General features: G+C 44.8%; 3 protein-coding genes across 3 annotated transcripts; all 3 read left to right on the top strand.

Annotated features, from left to right (window-relative positions):
• The first annotated feature begins 1,575 nt into the window (after positions 1–1,575).
• Positions 1,576–3,456, top strand: LOC109790187 (transposon Tf1-107 polyprotein). The gene has a single exon (XM_020349304.2). It carries the CDS (start codon positions 1,576–1,578, stop codon positions 3,454–3,456), a length of 1,881 nt encoding a protein of 626 aa, XP_020204893.2.
• A 48-nt stretch (positions 3,457–3,504) lies between these two features.
• LOC145950513 (uncharacterized) lies at positions 3,505–3,891 on the top strand. The gene has a single exon (XM_083061603.1). The coding sequence runs from the start codon at positions 3,505–3,507 to the stop codon at positions 3,889–3,891; it is 387 nt and encodes a 128-aa protein (XP_082917729.1).
• Positions 3,892–8,814: 4,923 nt separating this feature from the next.
• LOC109818893 (protein MIZU-KUSSEI 1) lies at positions 8,815–10,515 on the top strand. Its single transcript, XM_020384430.3, has one exon. The coding sequence runs from the start codon at positions 8,932–8,934 to the stop codon at positions 9,718–9,720; it is 789 nt and encodes a 262-aa protein (XP_020240019.2). The 5' UTR covers positions 8,815–8,931; the 3' UTR covers positions 9,721–10,515.
• Positions 10,516–18,706: the final 8,191 nt, after the last annotated feature.

Raw genomic sequence — 18,706 nt, 5'->3', positions numbered from 1 at the left:
TGCCGGAGGATTCGCGGGAGGAGGAAGCACGTCCTCCGCCCGAAAAAGGCACTTAAGAGCAATCAAGTTGGTAAATGCCGTGGGAAGAGCAACCATTCACATGCCTCCTATCACGTTTACCGACCGAGACTTCAAAGGGGTAGACCCGATACAGGACGACCCAATGGTCATCAGTGTCGAAATCAACAATTGCGTGGTTAAGAAGACGTTGGTTGATAAAGGAAGCTCGGCAGACATCCTATATTGGAAAACATTCGAACAGCTCGGCATCCCCGAACAAGAGCTAATGCCTTATGGTGAGCCCTTAGTCGGATTTTCTGGTGAACGAGTGGATACCAGGGGGACAATCGACCTGTACACCTACTTTGGGGACGACCACCATAGGCGGAGAATCAAAGTCCGATATGTGGTTGTGCACGCCAACACTTCATACAATATTTTGTTAGGTCGGCCATCCTTAAACAAACTCCGGGCCATCGTTTCCACACCTCACTTAGCCATGAAATTTCCCTCGGAAGAAGGAGCGATCATCACCCTCCACGCGGACCAGAAAACGGCTCGAGAGTGTTACTTTGCAAGTTTAAAAGTTCCACCGACGCCGAGGCCTTCCCGAGATGTTAATGTCATCGGAGACACCAGCCAACGAGACCCAGTCGATGATTTGGAGTTGGACCCGAGAGTGGCAGACGAGGGCAGGGTCGAGCCGATTGAAACAACAGTTCCTTTTCAACTCGGGACGAAAGAGGGGCAGGTCACATTCCTGAGCTCCCAACTGTCCGAAACGGATGCGTGTAAGATCAAACAAGTCCTGGTACAGTACGCCGATTTGTTCGCTTGGACTGCCGCCGATATGCCGGGAATTGATCCCAGTTTCCATTGCCATCGGCTCTCCGTGTGTAAGGACGCCAAGCCCATTGCCCAGAAGAAGAGGAAAGTGGGTGGAGAAAGGGCCCAAGCAGTCAAAGAGGAGACAACCAAGTTATTACAAGCAGGTTTCATCCGGGAGGTCAGGTACTCCACCTGGCTGGCCAACGTAGTAATGGTCAAGAAGTCGAACGGCAAGTGGCGGATGTGCACTGACTACACCGACCTCAATAAGGCATGCCCTAAGGACGCGTACCCTCTCCCTCACATCGACGCACTAGTCGATGGCGCGGCCGGCCACTTTAGACTAAGCTTCCTGGACGCTTATTCCGGGTATAATCAGATACCCATGTACCCCCCGGATGAAGCCAAAACCGCGTTCATCACTGATTCGGCGAACTATTGTTACAAGGTAATGCCATTCGGCTTGAAAAACGCGGGGGCAACATATCAAAGGCTCATGGACAAGATTTTCCGTAACCAGATTGGGACAAGTCTGGAAGTGTACGTAGACGATATGGTGATCAAATCTGCCTCAGGACCCGACCACATCCGAGACCTACGTTCCATCTTTGACGAAGTACGACGCCATCACATGCGACTGAATCCGGCTAAGTGCACATTCGGAGTAGCGGGGGGAAAGTTTTTAGGCTTTATGTTGTCACAAGGGGGATAGAGGCGAACCCCGACAAGTGTCAGGCTATCATCAGCATGAGGAGTCCGATTAATGTCAAAGAAGTACAACGCTTGGCCGGACGAATAGCTTCATTGGCTCGGTTCCTGCCTTGCATGGCAGACAAATCACGACCCATTATGTCCCTTCTAAAGAAAGCCACCAAGTTCAAATGGACCGACGAGTGCGAGTCAGCCTTCAACAGCTTCAAGGCAATACTCGCTACCCCACCGTTGTTGGTTAAGCCCGACCCCCAGCTGGACATGATCATGTACATATCAGTGTCCGACAAGGCCATCAGCACCGTTTTGGTGCAAGAAAAATCGGAGCAGATGCCGATTTACTTCATCAGCCGAGTACTGCAAGATACCGAAGCCAGATACCAACACCTTGAGAAAACGGTCCTCGCCCTCGTCCACACCTCTCGACGCCTCAGACACTACTTTCAAAGTCACCGTATGATCGTCCGAACTGACACTCCCATAACCAAGGTTCTGCGAAAACCCGAATTGGCAGGACGAATGGTTTCCTGGTCCGTCGAATTGTCACAGTTCGACATCCGATTCGAACCGCGAGGGCCCATAAAAGCGCAAAGCTTGGCTGATTTCTTGAACGAATTCACGTTGACGGCGACACCCGACGCACACCTTTGGACCTTACATGTAGATGGATCGTCGAACCAACAAGGCAGTGGAGCGGGTATCATCTTGGAAGGACCAGGCCACGTAGTTGTCGAGCAGTCACTTCGTTTCGGTTTCAAAGCATCCAATAACCAGGCTGAGTATGAAGCCCTTCTGGCAGGACTACGACTGGCAAAAGACTTGGGTATCTCAAAATTACAATGTTGGAGCGACTCACAAGTAGTAATAGGGCAGGTCAGCAGCGCCTTCCAAATCAAAGAGCCGACCCTATTGTTATACTTTCATGCGTTCAATAAGCTAAAGGCCGATTTCGAGGATGTCCAAGTCAAGCATACGCCTCGGGAACTCAATGTAAGAGCTGATCAATTGGCCAGGCTAGCCAGCAGCAAGAAAGTCAGCCATTTGCGAAGTGTGATACAACAGGATTTGCCGAAGCCCAGCATCGCCAAACCAGAGTGCTTACAGGTCCAGCCTGAAAGCCCCGACTGGATGACAGGAATAAAGGGGTACTTGACAGCCGGAACATTACCTGATGACCCATTGGAGGCAAAAAAGATGAGGATTACGGCGGCGCGATATACCCTGATCGCGGGGGACTTATACAAAAGAGGGTTCTCGACCCCCCTGTTGAAATGTTTAGCACCGGACCAGGCGCACTACGTGCTGCGAGAAATCCATGAAGGCGTGTGTGGAACTCATTCGGGAGGCCGAACCCTAGCAGCCAAGGTTCTCCGAGCAGGGTACTATTGGCCAACCTTGGTAGCGGACTGTTCGAATTTCATTCAACAATGCAAGCCCTGTCAACAGCACGGACCCTTAAATCACCAACCCCCCGAGGGGTTACACTCCATCTCCACTCCTTGGCCGTTCTCCATCTGGGGTATGGACATTCTGGGACCATTTCCACCTGCAAAAGAGTTCCTCGTTGTAGCCGTCGACCACTTCACAAAATGGATCGAAGCGGAAGCATTGGCCACCATCACAGCCAGCAACATACAAAAATTCTTTTGGAAAAGCATTATTACCCGGTTTGGGATCCCGTACGCCTTGATCACGGACAACGGACTGCAATTCACCGATCGACGTTTCAATGAATTTTTGAACGGATTAGGAATCAAGCACAGAATGACCTCGGTGGAGCACCCCCAGTCCAATGGTCAGGCCGAGGCAGCGAATAAGGTTATCCTTAAAGAGTTGAAACGACGTCTCGGACAGGCTAAAGGAACATGGCCGGACCAGCTACCGGAAATCTTGTGGGCATACCGATGCACGCCTTAGAGTTCAACCAAGGAGACCCCCTTTCGGCTAACCTACGGCACAGATGCAATGATACCAGTTGAGGTGGGAGAGCCTTCTCTCATGCGAACACAATTTGACGAGGATAGCAACCGGGAAACCCTCAATATTGAGATGGACTTGGTAGACGAAACTCGAGAGCAAGCATTAGTGAACATGGAGGCCTGTAGAACCAGGTTGGCAAAGAAAATTCGAACCAAGGTGAAACCGAGGGAGTTTCAAGCCGGGGACCTCGTGTGGCGAGTTACCGGTGAAGCAAGGAAGGACAAAGCTCAGGGCAAACTCGCACCTAACTGGGACGGCCCTTTTCGCATAATGCATAACTTAAAGAACGATGCTTACAAGTTAGAAGAGCTCTCGGGAAAGGCTATTCCCCGAACATGGAACGCAACGCACCTAAAGCATTATTTTAGTTAACAAAATTGTAATTGTTTCGGTGCACTCTTTTCCTTCCTCAGGTTTTTCCCTCTTATAAAAATGTGAAGGAGGTTTTTCTGGGAAAGGTTTTTAACGAGGCACCATATCAAATGAATCAAGCCCCTTTTGAATCATTTATCCGTCCAATTTAATTACAAGTGAAAAATCAATTCCCTCCCGAGCCACTTGCTCGGCCAAGGTTGAAAAATCAATTCCCTCCCGAGCCACTTGCTCGGCCAAGGTTGAAAAATCAATTCCCTCCCGAGCCACTTGCTCGGCCAAGGTTGAAAAATCAATTCCCTCCCGAGCCACTTGCTCGGCCAAGGTTGAAAAATCAATTCCATCCCGAGCCACTTGCTCGGCCAAGGTTGAAAAATCAATTCCCTCCCGAGCCACTTGCTCGGCCAAGGTTGAAAAATCAATTCCCTCCCGAGCCACTTGCTCGGCCAAGGTTGAAAAATCAATTCCCTCCCGAGCCACTTGCTCGGCCAAGGTTGAAAAATCAATTCCCTCCCGAGCCACTTGCTCGGCCAAAGTTGAAAAATCAATTCCCTCCCGAGCCACTTGCTCGGCCAAGGTTGAAAAATCAATGCCCTCCCGAGCTACCCGCTCGGCAAAGGTTGAACACCAATTCCCTCCCAAGCAACCTGGTCCGGCCAAGGTTGAAATCTTAACTGGCTTTCAAGCACTCTCACTCCAAGGTACACCTCACTCGGCTAAAGAAAATTCTGTTATTGTTAAAATGGCAACAGGTCCGTATGAAGGTAAAATATCTATGTAAATAAGCAAGAGTAAAAGGAAAGCCTGAACAGGAACTAAAATTTCATTCAAGTTAAGAACGGCACTAACGGCCGGGGGAGTACAATCAAATTCGGCTCTTTCGGCCTAAGGAATCAAAAGAAAAACAAAGTATATCCTATCCCTATACATCATCAACAAAACAGATGCATCCTCAAAAAACAAAAGGTCGTGCCATCCCTCAATCGGCATTGCCGGTCTGATCGGTCTCTTCGTCGTCATCATTGAAGGTGGTGCCGGGGTCTTCAGGGGCCGCTAAGCGAGGCGGAGCGGCTTGATCAGGTTCGGCATCGGGGTCGGCCTCAGCATAGTCCATAAACACCCCCTGGAAGAAGTCCTTGCTTAGCGCGAAGGAGAACTCGGGAGGAAAAGTGCCGAAATGATTGGCTTGCCGAACGACATGCCAAAATCCTTCCTCGTGCTCCTTCACAATCTTGCCCTCGCATTCAGCCCGGAAGGTCGCCATCGCCGCATCACCTTCGGCCTTCGTCCTTTCCACTTCAGCCTGGAGATCCTTCACCTCCTCAACCCGCATCCGCTCGGCATCCTCCGCCGCCTGAACTCGACCTTCCATCCCTTCATAGGCCTCCTTCCAGTGGGCCACCTCGGCCTCCAACGCCGCTTTTTCCCCAGCTAAAGCCTCTTGCACCGAGAGGGATTGTTGCAGAGCCGACTTAGTGTCCTCCAGGCTCTTTTGTAGATTATGCATATCCCCCATCGGTTCCAAGGCCATCTTCCGAAATATGGCGGTGGCCCTCATGTGCAACTCACATGCCATCGCCCATCGAGCCGAAGGAGTGGCCGCATCGAGCATAACATGCCCTTGGGCCGATAACAGATCAGAAGACATCATTCGGGCCGGCCTGATCTCCTCCGATAAAAAGTCCTTGGCAACGATGGCCGAAGGTACGGCCAAATCCGTGGAAGAACCCTCCACTCTTCGTTGCTTGGGCCGAGAGGTTTCCATACCCTCGACATCGGTCCTCCTTTTCCCCTTGTCCTTTCTCTTCCTGCCCCTAGGATCGGGAAGGGCAATAACAGGTGACGTGGGCCGAGCAGCATCTGTGGTTTGAGGTTGGCGATCAATGGCAACACTTCGATGATCTTCGGCGGAGGTCCCGGCCGGGGCCTTGCTCCTCATCAGTTGGCGGTACGACAGTCCCAATCCTTGTTGCGCCATCCAGCCTGCAAAAATCAAACAGTCACACATCAACCTAACAAGAACGACCAATCAGAAATATAAAAACATACCCTCTAAATCAAAACGAGGCCGAGACGACTTGGGCAGCAGCACTAGAAACCGAGAGGGGATACACCTCGGCAGTCCTTTCAGGATATCTAAAGCCGACAACTCGGCTTCGGTCATCATGTCCTCCGGAAAATCATCGTATTTCTGAGGCTGCCGAGTCCAATAAAAAGGGAAAAGGGGTTTCTGCTCGACATCATAAAAGTAATTTCGGCCGGCGACGGGGTCAATGATCACCTTCACAAACCCCGACTTGAACCCCTTGAAAGACGACGTGAAGGGTGTCAGCAACGGGCGGTCGGCGTTCCGAACCAACGAAAGCCACTTAACAGTCTTATTCGAAGGACGAGTACAAAAAAAATGTAAAAATAAACCTACGGACGGCTCTATGTAGTGGTATTTACAAAGCACCCGGAACGCTTGCATATAAGCCCACGCGTTCGGGTGCAACTGCGTCGGGGCCACATTCAACACACGAAGGACCCCCATCTGAAAATCGTCGAAGGGGAGCGACATCCCGAGCTCCCGGAAGAAACACTCGTACATGTAGAAAAAATCCCCGGTTCCTTCCCGCTTCGCAAGAAAAACCAGATCAAGCTCCCCGGGGCCTTCGGCCCGGCATCGACGCAGCAGAATGGGATAAGGATCCCAACCTTCCCATCGGCCTAACGTGCAACGACCAAGAAGACGAATCACGGCAGCCCTCTCATGAAAACGAGAGAAGTACGCCGCCACCTCACCATCGACCCAATCATACCCAGGGATTTCACACGGAGGGTACTTCTGCCTATAATCCCTGGGGCTCATCTCGGCGTCAGGCAAATCCGACCCGGATGAAGAACTAGACTCACCACTACGCTCAGGGCCCGACCCCGCATGACCCCCAATCATTTCCACCTCGGCGTTGAAGGCCAACATCTCGGCGTCGCCATCTTGCGCCGACACCCTATCACTAGCCGACGACCCTGACGATAATGTCACACCTTCGGTGGCCATTATCAACAAAAAACAAATCTAAAAACACAAAAAACGAACCTTTAGGAGTACTCGGCTCACACGAAAGGATATTGAGGCAGTATAACTACAAACAAGGCATGAGGAAGGGAGTCCCATCCCCATACCTTATATAGACCACGCGAAGCAACCCAAAAGCCTCGTAATAAATGCGCCTGAACGCGAAGAGACATAACCCTAGGGCGCGAAACCCAAAGGCGGCCATGGCATGCAACGGTCACTATCCACACCTCCCGAAGAACACGTCTCCCCAAAATCAAACCCCTACGTCTTTTATCCTGGGGCTTGGGGGGGTAGTGTACTAGGAGGCACCCCTTCGGTCAGGCAATAGGCCGAAAGGGGTGCCCGAGCCGACGAAAGCACACCCCCACTTCGGCTGGAGCACGGGCCGAACACACCCTCTCGGCCAAAGGAGAGCCAGGTCTAACACCTCCTCGGCCTAGGCCTAGGCCGAACACCTCCTCGGCATTGACCTAGGCCGAACACCTCCTCGGCATTGACCTAGGCCGAACACCCTCTTCGGCCTCGGAGAAGGCCGAACCCCCTTTCGGCCTCATGCCTAGCCAAGGACTTCAACAAATCAAGCCACTGACATCAGCGACGAGTCGAACACCTCCTCGGCATTGACCTAGGCCGAACACCCTCTTCGGCCTCGGAGAAGGCCGAACCCCCTTTCGGCCTCATGCCTAGCCAAGGACTTCAACAAATCAAGCCACTGCCATCAGCGACGAGTCAAACACCTCCTCGGCCTAGGCCTAGGCCGAACACCTCCTCGGCATTGACCTAGGCCGAACACCCTCTTCGGCCTTGGAGAAGGCCGAACCCCCTTTCGGCCTTACGCCTAGCCGAGGACTTCGACAAAGAGCAGATCACAAACAACACGTGGCCAGTTAGATACTTATTATGCGTTAATTACCAAGCCAGATTAAGACAGGATTAAGGTTAATTCATGTATTACCCGCATCCCAAGAATGAAGGCCCACCAGGCCCAAACGTGTCACTATAAATATACAGGTGGTATGACATAAATGAGGTACGTTATTATTCCAACTAGCGCATTTATTGCTCTAAACCGAACACTGACTTGATCGTCGGAGTGCCTTTGCAGGTACCCTCCCCACCATTCGGAGTTAGTAATTTGGTCGGCTCGGAAGACTCGGAAAGACTCGAAGACAGCTAAGAAAGGAGTAAGGAGACAAGTGTTCTTCACCCGGAACAATATATATATATATATATATATATATATATATATATATAATTCTAACCTATATGAGACATTCAAATATGTTACTAAATCTATGGCACACTAAGCAAGCACGGTTTATATGATAGCGTCGTTTAGTGTCGTAATCAATTTTAATATCCTATTTTTTTATTCACAAATTACTTTGACAACTTGAATGCACGATCTATTAACTAATTAATCTGCTAAGCGTCCAGCTAGCAATTCGGGTTGGATAAAAACTAGAAAATCAAATTATCCATTACCTAAGAAGCCAATAAAACTTCTGAAAAATCCATAATTACCTTATTTAGCCCATTTTCAACTGACCAAAACCAATTAATTAATCGCTCTCAAGTTTCTTAACTATACACAAAAAAAAAATGAACAAAACCTAAACTAATTAAACAATAACACCAAACCAAAAGTCAGTACAATGAAAGAAGAAAAATAAATACAGCCATATTTTCATTTTCAAACCTTGATGGAAATGAAAAGCCACCAAACCCCTACGTGCACCCCTCAATCTAGTTTTCTTCATATAATTCAACACACCCTATACATAACTCCCCAACCCCACCAAACCATTCATACCTCAATTAATTTGCCTCAAACTATCCCACAAAAGCTTATTCCTAATACTTCTTCCAAAACCAAAACTATCCCACAAAAGTTTATTCCTAATACTTCTTCTTCCAAAACCAAAACTATCTCACAAAAGTGTATTCCTAATATTTCTTCTTCCAAAATCAAAACATCAATGACATCGTTGTTATCATCATCGTTACCACCATCACAGTTGTTACCACCACTCATATTACCTAAAAAAGATTTATTAGTCACTACTATTGCCACTACTATCGTGAAAAAACCCTCTACATCCCCTCGTGTGCCCATTTCCCTCCAACCAGCAAACACCAAGAGCAAACGTGATTCCAAGCCCAACAAATTCTACCGGAAGTTCCGGTCGGCGTTCCGGTCATTTCCCATCATCGTGCCGCCATGCAAGATGCCGACGGTAAACAGAATCCGCAGCAATGATATGCACATCCATGGCGGCACAAGGATTACTGGAACCTTATTTGGATACCGGAAAGCAAGGATAAACCTTGCATTCCAAGAAAACCCTAATTGCCGACCGTTCCTACTCCTGGAGCTAGCAATTCCCACAGGAAAGCTGCTCCAGGACATAGGAACGGGGCTCAACAGGATAGCATTGGAGTGCGAAAAGCACTCCAACAATGAGAAGATTAAAGTGGTTGATGAACCCATTTGGGCACTGTTTTGCAATGGGAAGAAAATGGGTTATGGGGTGAAGAGAGAGCCTACAGATGATGACTTGAACGTGATGCAGTTGTTGCATGCGGTGTCTGTGGCTGTTGGTGTTCTTCCCCATGACATGGCTGATCCTCATGATGGTGAACTCTCGTACATGAGGGCACATTTTGAACGTGTTGTTGGGTCCAAAGATTCGGAGACTTATTACATGTCGATGCCTGAGGGGAACAACAAGGGGCCTGAACTCAGTATATTTTTCGTGAGGGTTTGATATTTTCTCCGTATTGATTATATGAAAATAGTTCTGTTTGATTCAAGTAGAACGATAAAACTTAATACTCAAAATGGAAAACACTAATTATATGAGACATGCCATGAGACAGTGGACAAATAAGCTTGAGTTTAAAATAGATTTAAATTACGATTGCATTTGTGATGTATGTGGCTATGGTCACTAATTATCTATAAGGATGTATAATTATTTTCTTCAATTAGGATAGACTTCTAGTTAAGGTAGAGATGAATTAGAAAAACGAAAGGTTGTGGTGTGTGAATGGAAGGAAAGGTGAGAGTGAGTGAGAGTGAGATGATGTACTATAATTTCTTTGTTTCTTTGGTAGGAAACAAATTTGGATCTTTTAATTTTAATTAAATTGTATGTTAGGAGGACATAGATTCGTGTATTTACTTTTCTTTGTATTTTCGTTTGAAGGTGACAGATTAAGAATGATTCGAGAACTTCTGTTTAAGTTCGGTGGTGCTAATTCATGTTTTAGTTAACATTGGGATACTTGTATGTGTGTTTAGTGAAAATATTTTCATGGTGTATATTTGTCTTTGGCATATAACATGGATCCGGAATTTATTGGGTTTCCTAAAGTACTTATTAATAGTTTCACTTTTCACTAATGATTTGTCAAGGGATTAATTAAGGGAAGATATTTGATATATAAATTTACATGTTATGTGAAGGAAAGACGTGAAGACCAATATTTTTGGAGAGCTGCTATACAGTCCGAAAAAGCTGCCGAAACATCGTCCGAATATTTAAAATATTCATATTTTTAAATAAATTTATTATAAAATATTATTTAATTTAAATTATTATTTTAAAAATTCGAAATAAGAATCGGAGGATTGTTTCAGAGCTTTTAGAAATTTTCATATTTTTGACTACCATCATTCTCCAGCCTCTCTCTCCATCACACACATATAAAAGATGTAATTTGTATTCGATAGTTGGCATATTATAAATATTCTTTTCAGATTCAAGTCAACAGTATTTTTTGTTTCTATATTAGTTTCTCTCTTTTTCTCTTCTTTGGATCCAAGTTTTCTAATATGGTATTCTACTCGTCTTAGAAATTTTTTTTATTCTTTTTGTTTCTTCATTTTTCTCGAGAAAATCAAGACCCCATTCTTTCAATCTTTCTATGTTTGCTAATGTATGGGGTGTGCGACAGCCAAGTGAAAGAATGTGTGTCCAAACTCAAATTTTGGTTGGAATATAATCAAAATTTCACATTATTAAAATAAGATAATAAACATAAATTTATAATACACAAATGTCTTCATTAGGAAAAGATCTTTTGAATGATGTTTAAAAGCAAAATCACAAAAGTTTATGTTCAAAATGGATAATTTCATATAAATTTGAAGACATGTGTATGTGAACTCCGGTGCACAAATTTAGTATTAAGGCCAATTTTATATGATTTAGAACTTGATGTTGATACACCTAATTTTTATTTTAATATTATATGGTGTTCTTACCGATGTCACCGATATCAACTCGTCTTTTGGTATGGGATGCCTTCTTCCCCAAGTTCAATTCTCTTCGCGATCTCCAATCTTCTTCTTGAGATCCTCGGATGTACCTGCAAAAAGGACTCCGACGATCAAGTTAGTTCTCCTTCTCCCATGTCATGTACTGCTTATATTATTACCTGTTGTTGTCCTCGTGTAACCGTGTAACTGTTGTTTGGTTATTGTCTGAAGGTTATTGGCGGTTAAGCCACGTCATCTCGGTGTGTCGAGGTGTATTACCAGTCTTCTTTCTCCGATGTTACACCTCGGTATTTCATATGTTTATCCTAATTTACACAAATGGTTATCTCGGTCCGAATTATCTAGTGAACTCGGTTAAGGTCGGCCTTAGCCAGGTTGGTACATAAGCCCCCCAAGCTCTAAGCGAGATAGGAGCGAAAGAGGTTAATGAGGCCGAAGTGGCCCAAATGTGGAGATGACCGAGATTAGATAATGAAGGGTCAAAGCGTAAAAAATAAGTGCGCACTTGAGGTGACATGAGGAGTCACAGTGATAGGGAAAATGACAGCTGGTACCCCAAAGGGCGCGGCGTTTCAGTGCGCGTGCTGAAGAGTTATGGGATGTAATAAATGAGTGTCACATACGAAACGACAGATGCCCTGGGGATGTGTGATTTGTAAAGAAAACGCTTGGGTTCTGGAGGGATGTAAAAATAGTCATTAAAAAGGGATTGTGCGCACACTCTTGAGTATTTGCTCATCATTCGTATGTTCTGTTGAAGAAGTGCTAGAAGGTGAAGTGCAAGATTAGCGTCCACAAGTGTGAAGCATTTGTATTTCCAGGTATTTTCTTAGCCCTGCTGCTTCGCGTTTAAGTTGTAATCACGTTGTATACGAATCTCATAGGTTTAGGTTGAGAGGTAAAGGGGAAATGAAAGGCGACAAAGGAAAGGGTAAAATGGTTGAAATAGAGGAGACGAAAGTACAGAAAAGAGGAGGAAACAACCGAAGAGACTCTCATCCCAAAATTGTAACATCTGGGTATGAATGGGTGAGAGGTGATGTTGGTCAGTATAGCAGCAGGTTTGGAGATTTAATGGGGGTGAGTGTCTTGCAACATCACCTGAAGTTTTGTGTGCCTCCTATGCTAGAACAAATCATAATAGAACCTTGTTCATCTGAAGAACGTGTGTATTTTGAAGGGTCAAACGTATCGCCCAGTATATACATGTATAAATGTGTGTTTAAGGATTTAGGTGTGCTAATGCCGTTTACACCGTTTGAGTGTGTGTTCTTGAAAAAGGTGAACATAGCGCCCAGTCAACTACACCCTAATAGTTGGGGCTTTTTACGTGCATTTCAAGTATTGTGTGCAGTATTAGGGATGGAAGTGAGTGTGCCTAAGTTTATGCATTTTCATCGAATAAAGCTAGGAGAACCACCCTTTGGTTGGGTTTCGTTGAGCGGGAGTTCAAAGGGAGGAGGATTGTTCCAAATATTCACACAGTCGTATAAGAACTTCAAACAAGAATACGTCAAAATTCGGTCTACGTGTAGTGATCCGAGATTAGACTGTGTGTTCTTCTTAAATGGAAAGCCGAGATTCCCCTTCTACTGGCAATCTCAGCCTATGAAATTTTCTGGCTCGGAAGGTTTGGAATTAACACCCTCCGAGGTGGAAGATATAGGTAAATTGCAAAAGCTACCTTAGCCTTTAGAAAGCAAGTCGATTTTAATGCTTGCTGGATCAAAGAGTCCCCAAGATGACCTAGAAAGTAAGTTATAATTATAATGTTGATGACGATTGAGTATGTCTTGAATTGATTCTTACGCAATATTATGTTGCTTGATGTAGGTATCATGGGGAGAAGTAAATGGCGCGAGTTGAAGGGGAAATTCAACATCGAGGAAATTCCAGATTTGGCCCCTTCTAAGCCGAAAGTGAAAAAGCAAAAGATAGGAGGTGTTGAGTCGAAAGCTGATGAGCATAGGATTTTTGATAATGCTGCTAGTGAGGAGCATGAAAGTGTTGCTCATATTGTGAATTCAAGTGCTCCAGAGGAAGATGTAGCCAAAGAGGTGACCATTCCTGTTATTGACTTGGAGAAAGAAAAGGTATGTTTCTCATTGTTATTTAGAAATTTGAAACTGGTATATTATTATATAAATTGCTCTGATTGTAAATTTCTCTTTTGAAGCCTTCAAGTATACCAGTTTCTGAGTTCTCGGAACAGCAAGTAACTAATTTGGAAGCCTCAATTGCTCAGCTTGGGGTGAGTTCGCCGACCTCGCATGGAAGGTCGTCTAAAAACCGGCCGAGATCGTTGCATCAACGATATGACACAGAGAACCCTTTATCAAGGTTGGATCATGTAAGCATGTCACCCTACGTGATTTCCTTTTGGAATGCCGAGTTGACTGCAAGTTCATTCTACAAGGAGGATCCAGCCTATATTGCTGATAAAGCCTTAATTGAGAAGGTTGGGGCTGTTCAAGGTTTGGACTCGGTACAAGTATTTCTTCAAAGATCCATTGCTGTGATGGATCATTGGAAGAAAAAATGGGACAAGAATGCTACACTGATGTCCAAACTAAAAACCGAAAATGCGCAGGTCGGGCCCTTGGTTAAGGAGGTTGGTGATTTGAAAAGAAAATTGGAGGAGAATTCCAAGGCCTTTGAAATCTCGGTGAGATCAAACAAATCTTATGCAGCAAAAGTTGAGGATCTTTTGAAGAAGGTAAATTCGTTGGAAAAGGAGAAGGAAGCTCAAACACAAAACATGAAAGTATTGGAAAAGAAAACAAAGGAGTACGAGGGCAATATCCACAACCTGAAGGAGGAGATGGTAGAGCTGTACAAGAAAAACAAGGCCTGCCAAGAAGTTATTGCAATCAATGTGAAAAAGATTGGGGACTTAGATAATGAGAACAAAAAGATGAAAAGTGAGATGGAGGCTACCGAGTACCAGGTAGTAGTAGAACATAAGAGGGGTTTTGCCAAGGCATTGAGACAAGTGCAAATTGTTGCCCCAAATGTCGATTTGGGAGAAGTTCACATCACGAAAGATGTTTTCAAAGGGAAGCTTGTCAATGAAGATGACATCCTTGACGATGTGAGCGGCGAGGAAAATAATGAGTAACTTTGCTAATGTAACTGCTACTAAAATATTTGGCATTTAGGGTTTATGTTTACTACTGCTTTGTCTGGCCTTCATAGGCTAAATATGTAATTTTGAACTATGTGATGATGTTTTAAATGTTGAATTAATTACATTGCTTACATAAATTTGACTTATGTTAAATGTTGAGTTAATTCCCTGATCATAAATATTGGCGTCTTGATTCCAAATTTAAACAAATTTACTAACCTGTAATTTCGAACTCGGCTAACTTGAATGATAAAGGATATAATTGGCTCGGACTCGGACTCGGCCAAGGATTTCACGGTTTGGCTCAAATTTAGTCAATCTGAGTAATTTACGTACTTCAAGGTTGGCTAATTCAATAAAATTGCATAAGGTTGGCTTCGCACTCGGCCAATCTAATAAAGTTTCGTAAGGTTGGCTTCGAATTCGGCCAACTTGATAGACAGAATTTTGTGAGGTTGGCTTCGAATTCGGCCAACTTGATAGACAGAATTTCGTGAGGTTGGCTTCGAATTCGGCCAACTTGATAGACAGAGTTTCGTGAGGTTGGCTTCGAATTCGGCCAACTTGATAGACAAAATTTCGTGAGGTTGGCTTCGAATTCGGCCAACTTGATAGACAGAGTTTCGTGAGGTTGGCTTCGAATTCGGCCAACTTGATAGACAAAATTTTGTGAGGTTGGCTTCGAATTTGGCCAATGTAAAAGACTTTCATAGCTAGGCTCAAACTTGGCCAATCTTGAAAATATATTGTTAAATAAAGAATAATAGATGCACATATTAAGAAAAGGGAACTTTGATATATCTTGTCATTTGATTACATCCCTTAAGGTTCAACAAGCATGCCTCGTTAAAACCTCTCTGGCCAAAACCCTTCAATGTTTTCGAACTGGGAAAAAAGACCAGAGTAGGAAAAAGAGTACAATGCTTGGATTCAAATACTTCAGCTGTAATAAAATTTCAAGTGAGTGGCATTCCAAGTTCTAGGAAGAACTTTACCACTCAGCTCAATTAACCGATATGCCCCATTTTGTAAATATTCCGAGATTCGAAAGGGGCCTTCCCAATTTGCTGCAAACTTTCCTGCCGATGTGTCTTTTCGGGCATCTCTGGTGGCTCGCCATACGAGATCGCCCTCACGGAATGACCTCGGCTTCAATCTTGAATTGTATCGTCTTGCAGCGCGGAGCTTACAAGCTTCTTCATGTATCTTGGCACATTCCCGAGTTTCAGCAAGCAAATCCAGATCCAATCTGAGCTGTTCCACATTCTGAGTTTCGTCAAAAGTTAATCGTCTGTGACTTGGTTCACCGACTTCAACTGGGATCATAGCATCGGATCCGTAAGTTAATTTGTATGGGTCTCCTGAGTGGTGGTTTGTGGAGTACAATGGTATGCCCATAAGATGCTGGTCAATTCCTCCACCCATTCTCCTTTTGTTATGCCCAACCTTTTCCGAAGTTCCCTGAGAATAATCTTATTGGCCGCTTCAGCTTGTCCATTTGTTTGTGGATGTTCGACTGAAGTTACTTTGTGGTTGATTCCCAGTTGTTTCAAGAACTGTTCAAAGTTTTTGTCTATAAACTGCTTGCTATTGTCGGTGGTAATTGCTTGAGGTAGGCCATATCTACAGATGATCTTCTTCCATGTAAACTTCTGGACATTGGCTGCTGTGATTTTTGCAAGAGGCTCTGCTTCAATCCACTTTGTAAAGTAATCAATACCTACAAGTAGAAATTTCAATTGATTCTTAGCAATTGGGAAAGGACCAAGTATGTCCATTCCCCGCCATGCGAATGGCCAAGCTGATTGCATGGAATGCAATGCTGTTGCAGGTAGTTGGTGTAAGTTGCCAAATTCTTGACAAGCTTTACATTTCTGCACATACACTTTACAGTCTGCTCTCATCGTGGGCCAATAATAACCAGCTCTAATAACCCGAGTTGCCATGGGGCGAGCACCAGAATGCATTCCGCAAATACCACGATGTATCTCGTCCATTACATATTGAGCTTGGTCTGGGTTTAGGCATTTGAGAAGAGGGGTTGAGAAACCTTTTTTGAATAAGTCACCAGCCTCAATTGTGAAGTGAGCGGACTTGATTTTGATCTTGGATGCCTCAACTTTGTTGTCTGGTAAAATTCCATCTGTGAGTTATTTCCAGATATCCGACATCCAAGTTGATTGTCCTTGGTCATCAGTGGATATCGCCAGAAAATCTTGACTCGGGGCACTGATGGTTTCTTGTATGATTGTTTTGTGTTGCCCAGGGCGTTTGGTGGACACAAGCTTGGATAACAGATCAGCTCAGGCATTTTGCTCTCTAGGAATATGTTTGATCTGGAAATCATCAAAGGAAGACGTTAAATGAGTTACCATTAAATTGTATCTTTGGAGTTGTGGTTCCTTTGTTTGGTAACTTCCTCCTACTTGCTCTACAATTAGCTTTGAATCACTACAGCATATCAACCTTTTAACACCGACATCTTTGGCTAACCTCAAACCTGCCAGAAGTGCTTCGTATTCAGCTTGGTTGTTGGTGGCTTGAAAATCGAATTTGATGGCTAATTCCAGCATCATGTTGTTAGGTCCTTCAAGAATTATGCCTGCACCACTTCCTTTAACATTGGACGATCCATCTACATGCAAAATCCAAGTTGGACTTTCTGTTTGGACTGCGGGTGTGAGCTCGGCTATAAAGTCAGCGAGACATTGAGCCTTAAGAAGTCCCCGACTTTCATATCTGATATCATACTCGGACAATTCAATTGACCAAGCTGTCATTCGCTCTGCTAGATCGAGCTTTCTGAGTATCTGCTTGATGGGATAGTCGGTCTTAACCACAATTTGGTGACTCTGGAAATAAGGACGAAGTCGGCGAGCCGAGGTTACCAATGCCAACACCAACTTCTTGATTGTTTGATATCGTTTCTCGGTGTCCTGCAAAACACGACTGATGAAATAAATGGGAATCTGTGTTTTACCATCCTCTTGTACAAGGGTTGTGCTAAGGGCATTATCAGCTACAACAAGGTATAACAAAAGTTGAGCTTGGCTGCGCGGCTTAGACAAGATGGGAGGAGCAGATAAGAATTCCTTGAAATCGGCGAAAGCTTGTTCACATCGGTCGTCCCATTGGAAATCTTTTGGCTTTTTAAGGAGGGAGAAAATAGGTTTGGCTTTCTCTGCCATCTTGGGAATGAATCGAGATAGTGAAGCTAGTCGGCCTGCTAACCTCTGCACCTCCTTGTAATTTTGTGGACTGCGCATGTTAATCAGAGCGTGGCATTTGTCAGGATTCGCCTCAATTCCCCTGCATGTTATCATAAATCCCAAGAACTTTCCACCTTGGACCCCGAAAACATATTTCTCGGGATTTAATCTCATGTTATGTTGTCGGACTTGCTGGAAAATCTCAGCTATGTCTTGAACATGCTCAGCAGGTGATTTGGTTTTGATTACCATATCATCCACGTAGACTTCAAGGTTGCGTCCGATTTGCTTAGCAAACACCTTATCCATTAGGCGTTGGTAAGTTGCTCCTGCATTTTTGAGTCCAAAAGGCATAACACGGTAACGGTAATTGTCACGCTTAGTAATAAAGGCAGTATGGTCCTTATTTGGAGGATACATAAGGATTTGATTGTAACCTGAATATGCATCAAGAAAACTGAGCATACCGTAACTTGAGGCTCCATCAACCAACCTGTCAATGCTGGGAAGTGGATATGAATCTTTGGGACAAGCTTTATTTAAATCTGTGTAGTCAACGCACATACGCCAGTTCCCATTGGATTTCTTGACCATAACTACATTGGCTAACCAAGTAGTATATTTAATTTCCCTGATGAATCTTGCATCCAAAAGCTTTTGAATTTCAAGCTTCACTGCTTCACGCCTCTCACCACCGAGCTTCCTTTGTCTTTGTGATACAGGTTTTGCTTCCTTATAAATTGCCAATTTATGACAAATGAAGTTGGGATCAATCCCAGGCATATCTGCACTAGTCCAGGCGAAAAGGTCAGCATTGTGAGTGAGAAGTGCCATGATTTTACCTTTAATGTCTGGATCCATGCATTGGCCAATTCGAGTACATTGGGTGGCTGTGTTGCCGATCTGGAATTTGATCAACTTGTCAGTAGGATTTGGACGATGATCATGCATGTCAACTCGAGGATCTAACTCGGTAGTTGCTGTCAGGTTAACATGAGCTACCATGGTGGAATTGGATACTTTGGGTGGGACTGTGACAGGTTGAATCTTCAAGCTCTCAGCATAACACTTTCATGCCACTTGTTGATTGGCTTTAACAGTCACTATGTGGCCATTCATCCCCGGAAACTTCA

The sequence above is a fragment of the Cajanus cajan genome, chromosome 8 (genome assembly GCF_000230855.2).
Source record: "Cajanus cajan strain Asha chromosome 8, NIPB_CcT2T_4, whole genome shotgun sequence".
In the NCBI taxonomy this organism is placed as follows: Eukaryota; Viridiplantae; Streptophyta; class Magnoliopsida; order Fabales; family Fabaceae; genus Cajanus; species Cajanus cajan.
Note: the sequence above shows the minus strand (reverse complement) of the source record. Positions and strands in the feature narration are given on the sequence as shown.

Bases quoted from the DNA above. Each gene is read 5' to 3' on its own strand.
- LOC109790187 (XM_020349304.2), top strand. From the start codon at position 1,576: ATGAGGAGTCCGATTAATGTCAAAGAAGTACAACGCTTGGCCGGACGA.
- LOC145950513 (XM_083061603.1), top strand. From the start codon at position 3,505: ATGATACCAGTTGAGGTGGGAGAGCCTTCTCTCATGCGAACACAATTT.
- LOC109818893 (XM_020384430.3), top strand. From the start codon at position 8,932: ATGACATCGTTGTTATCATCATCGTTACCACCATCACAGTTGTTACCA.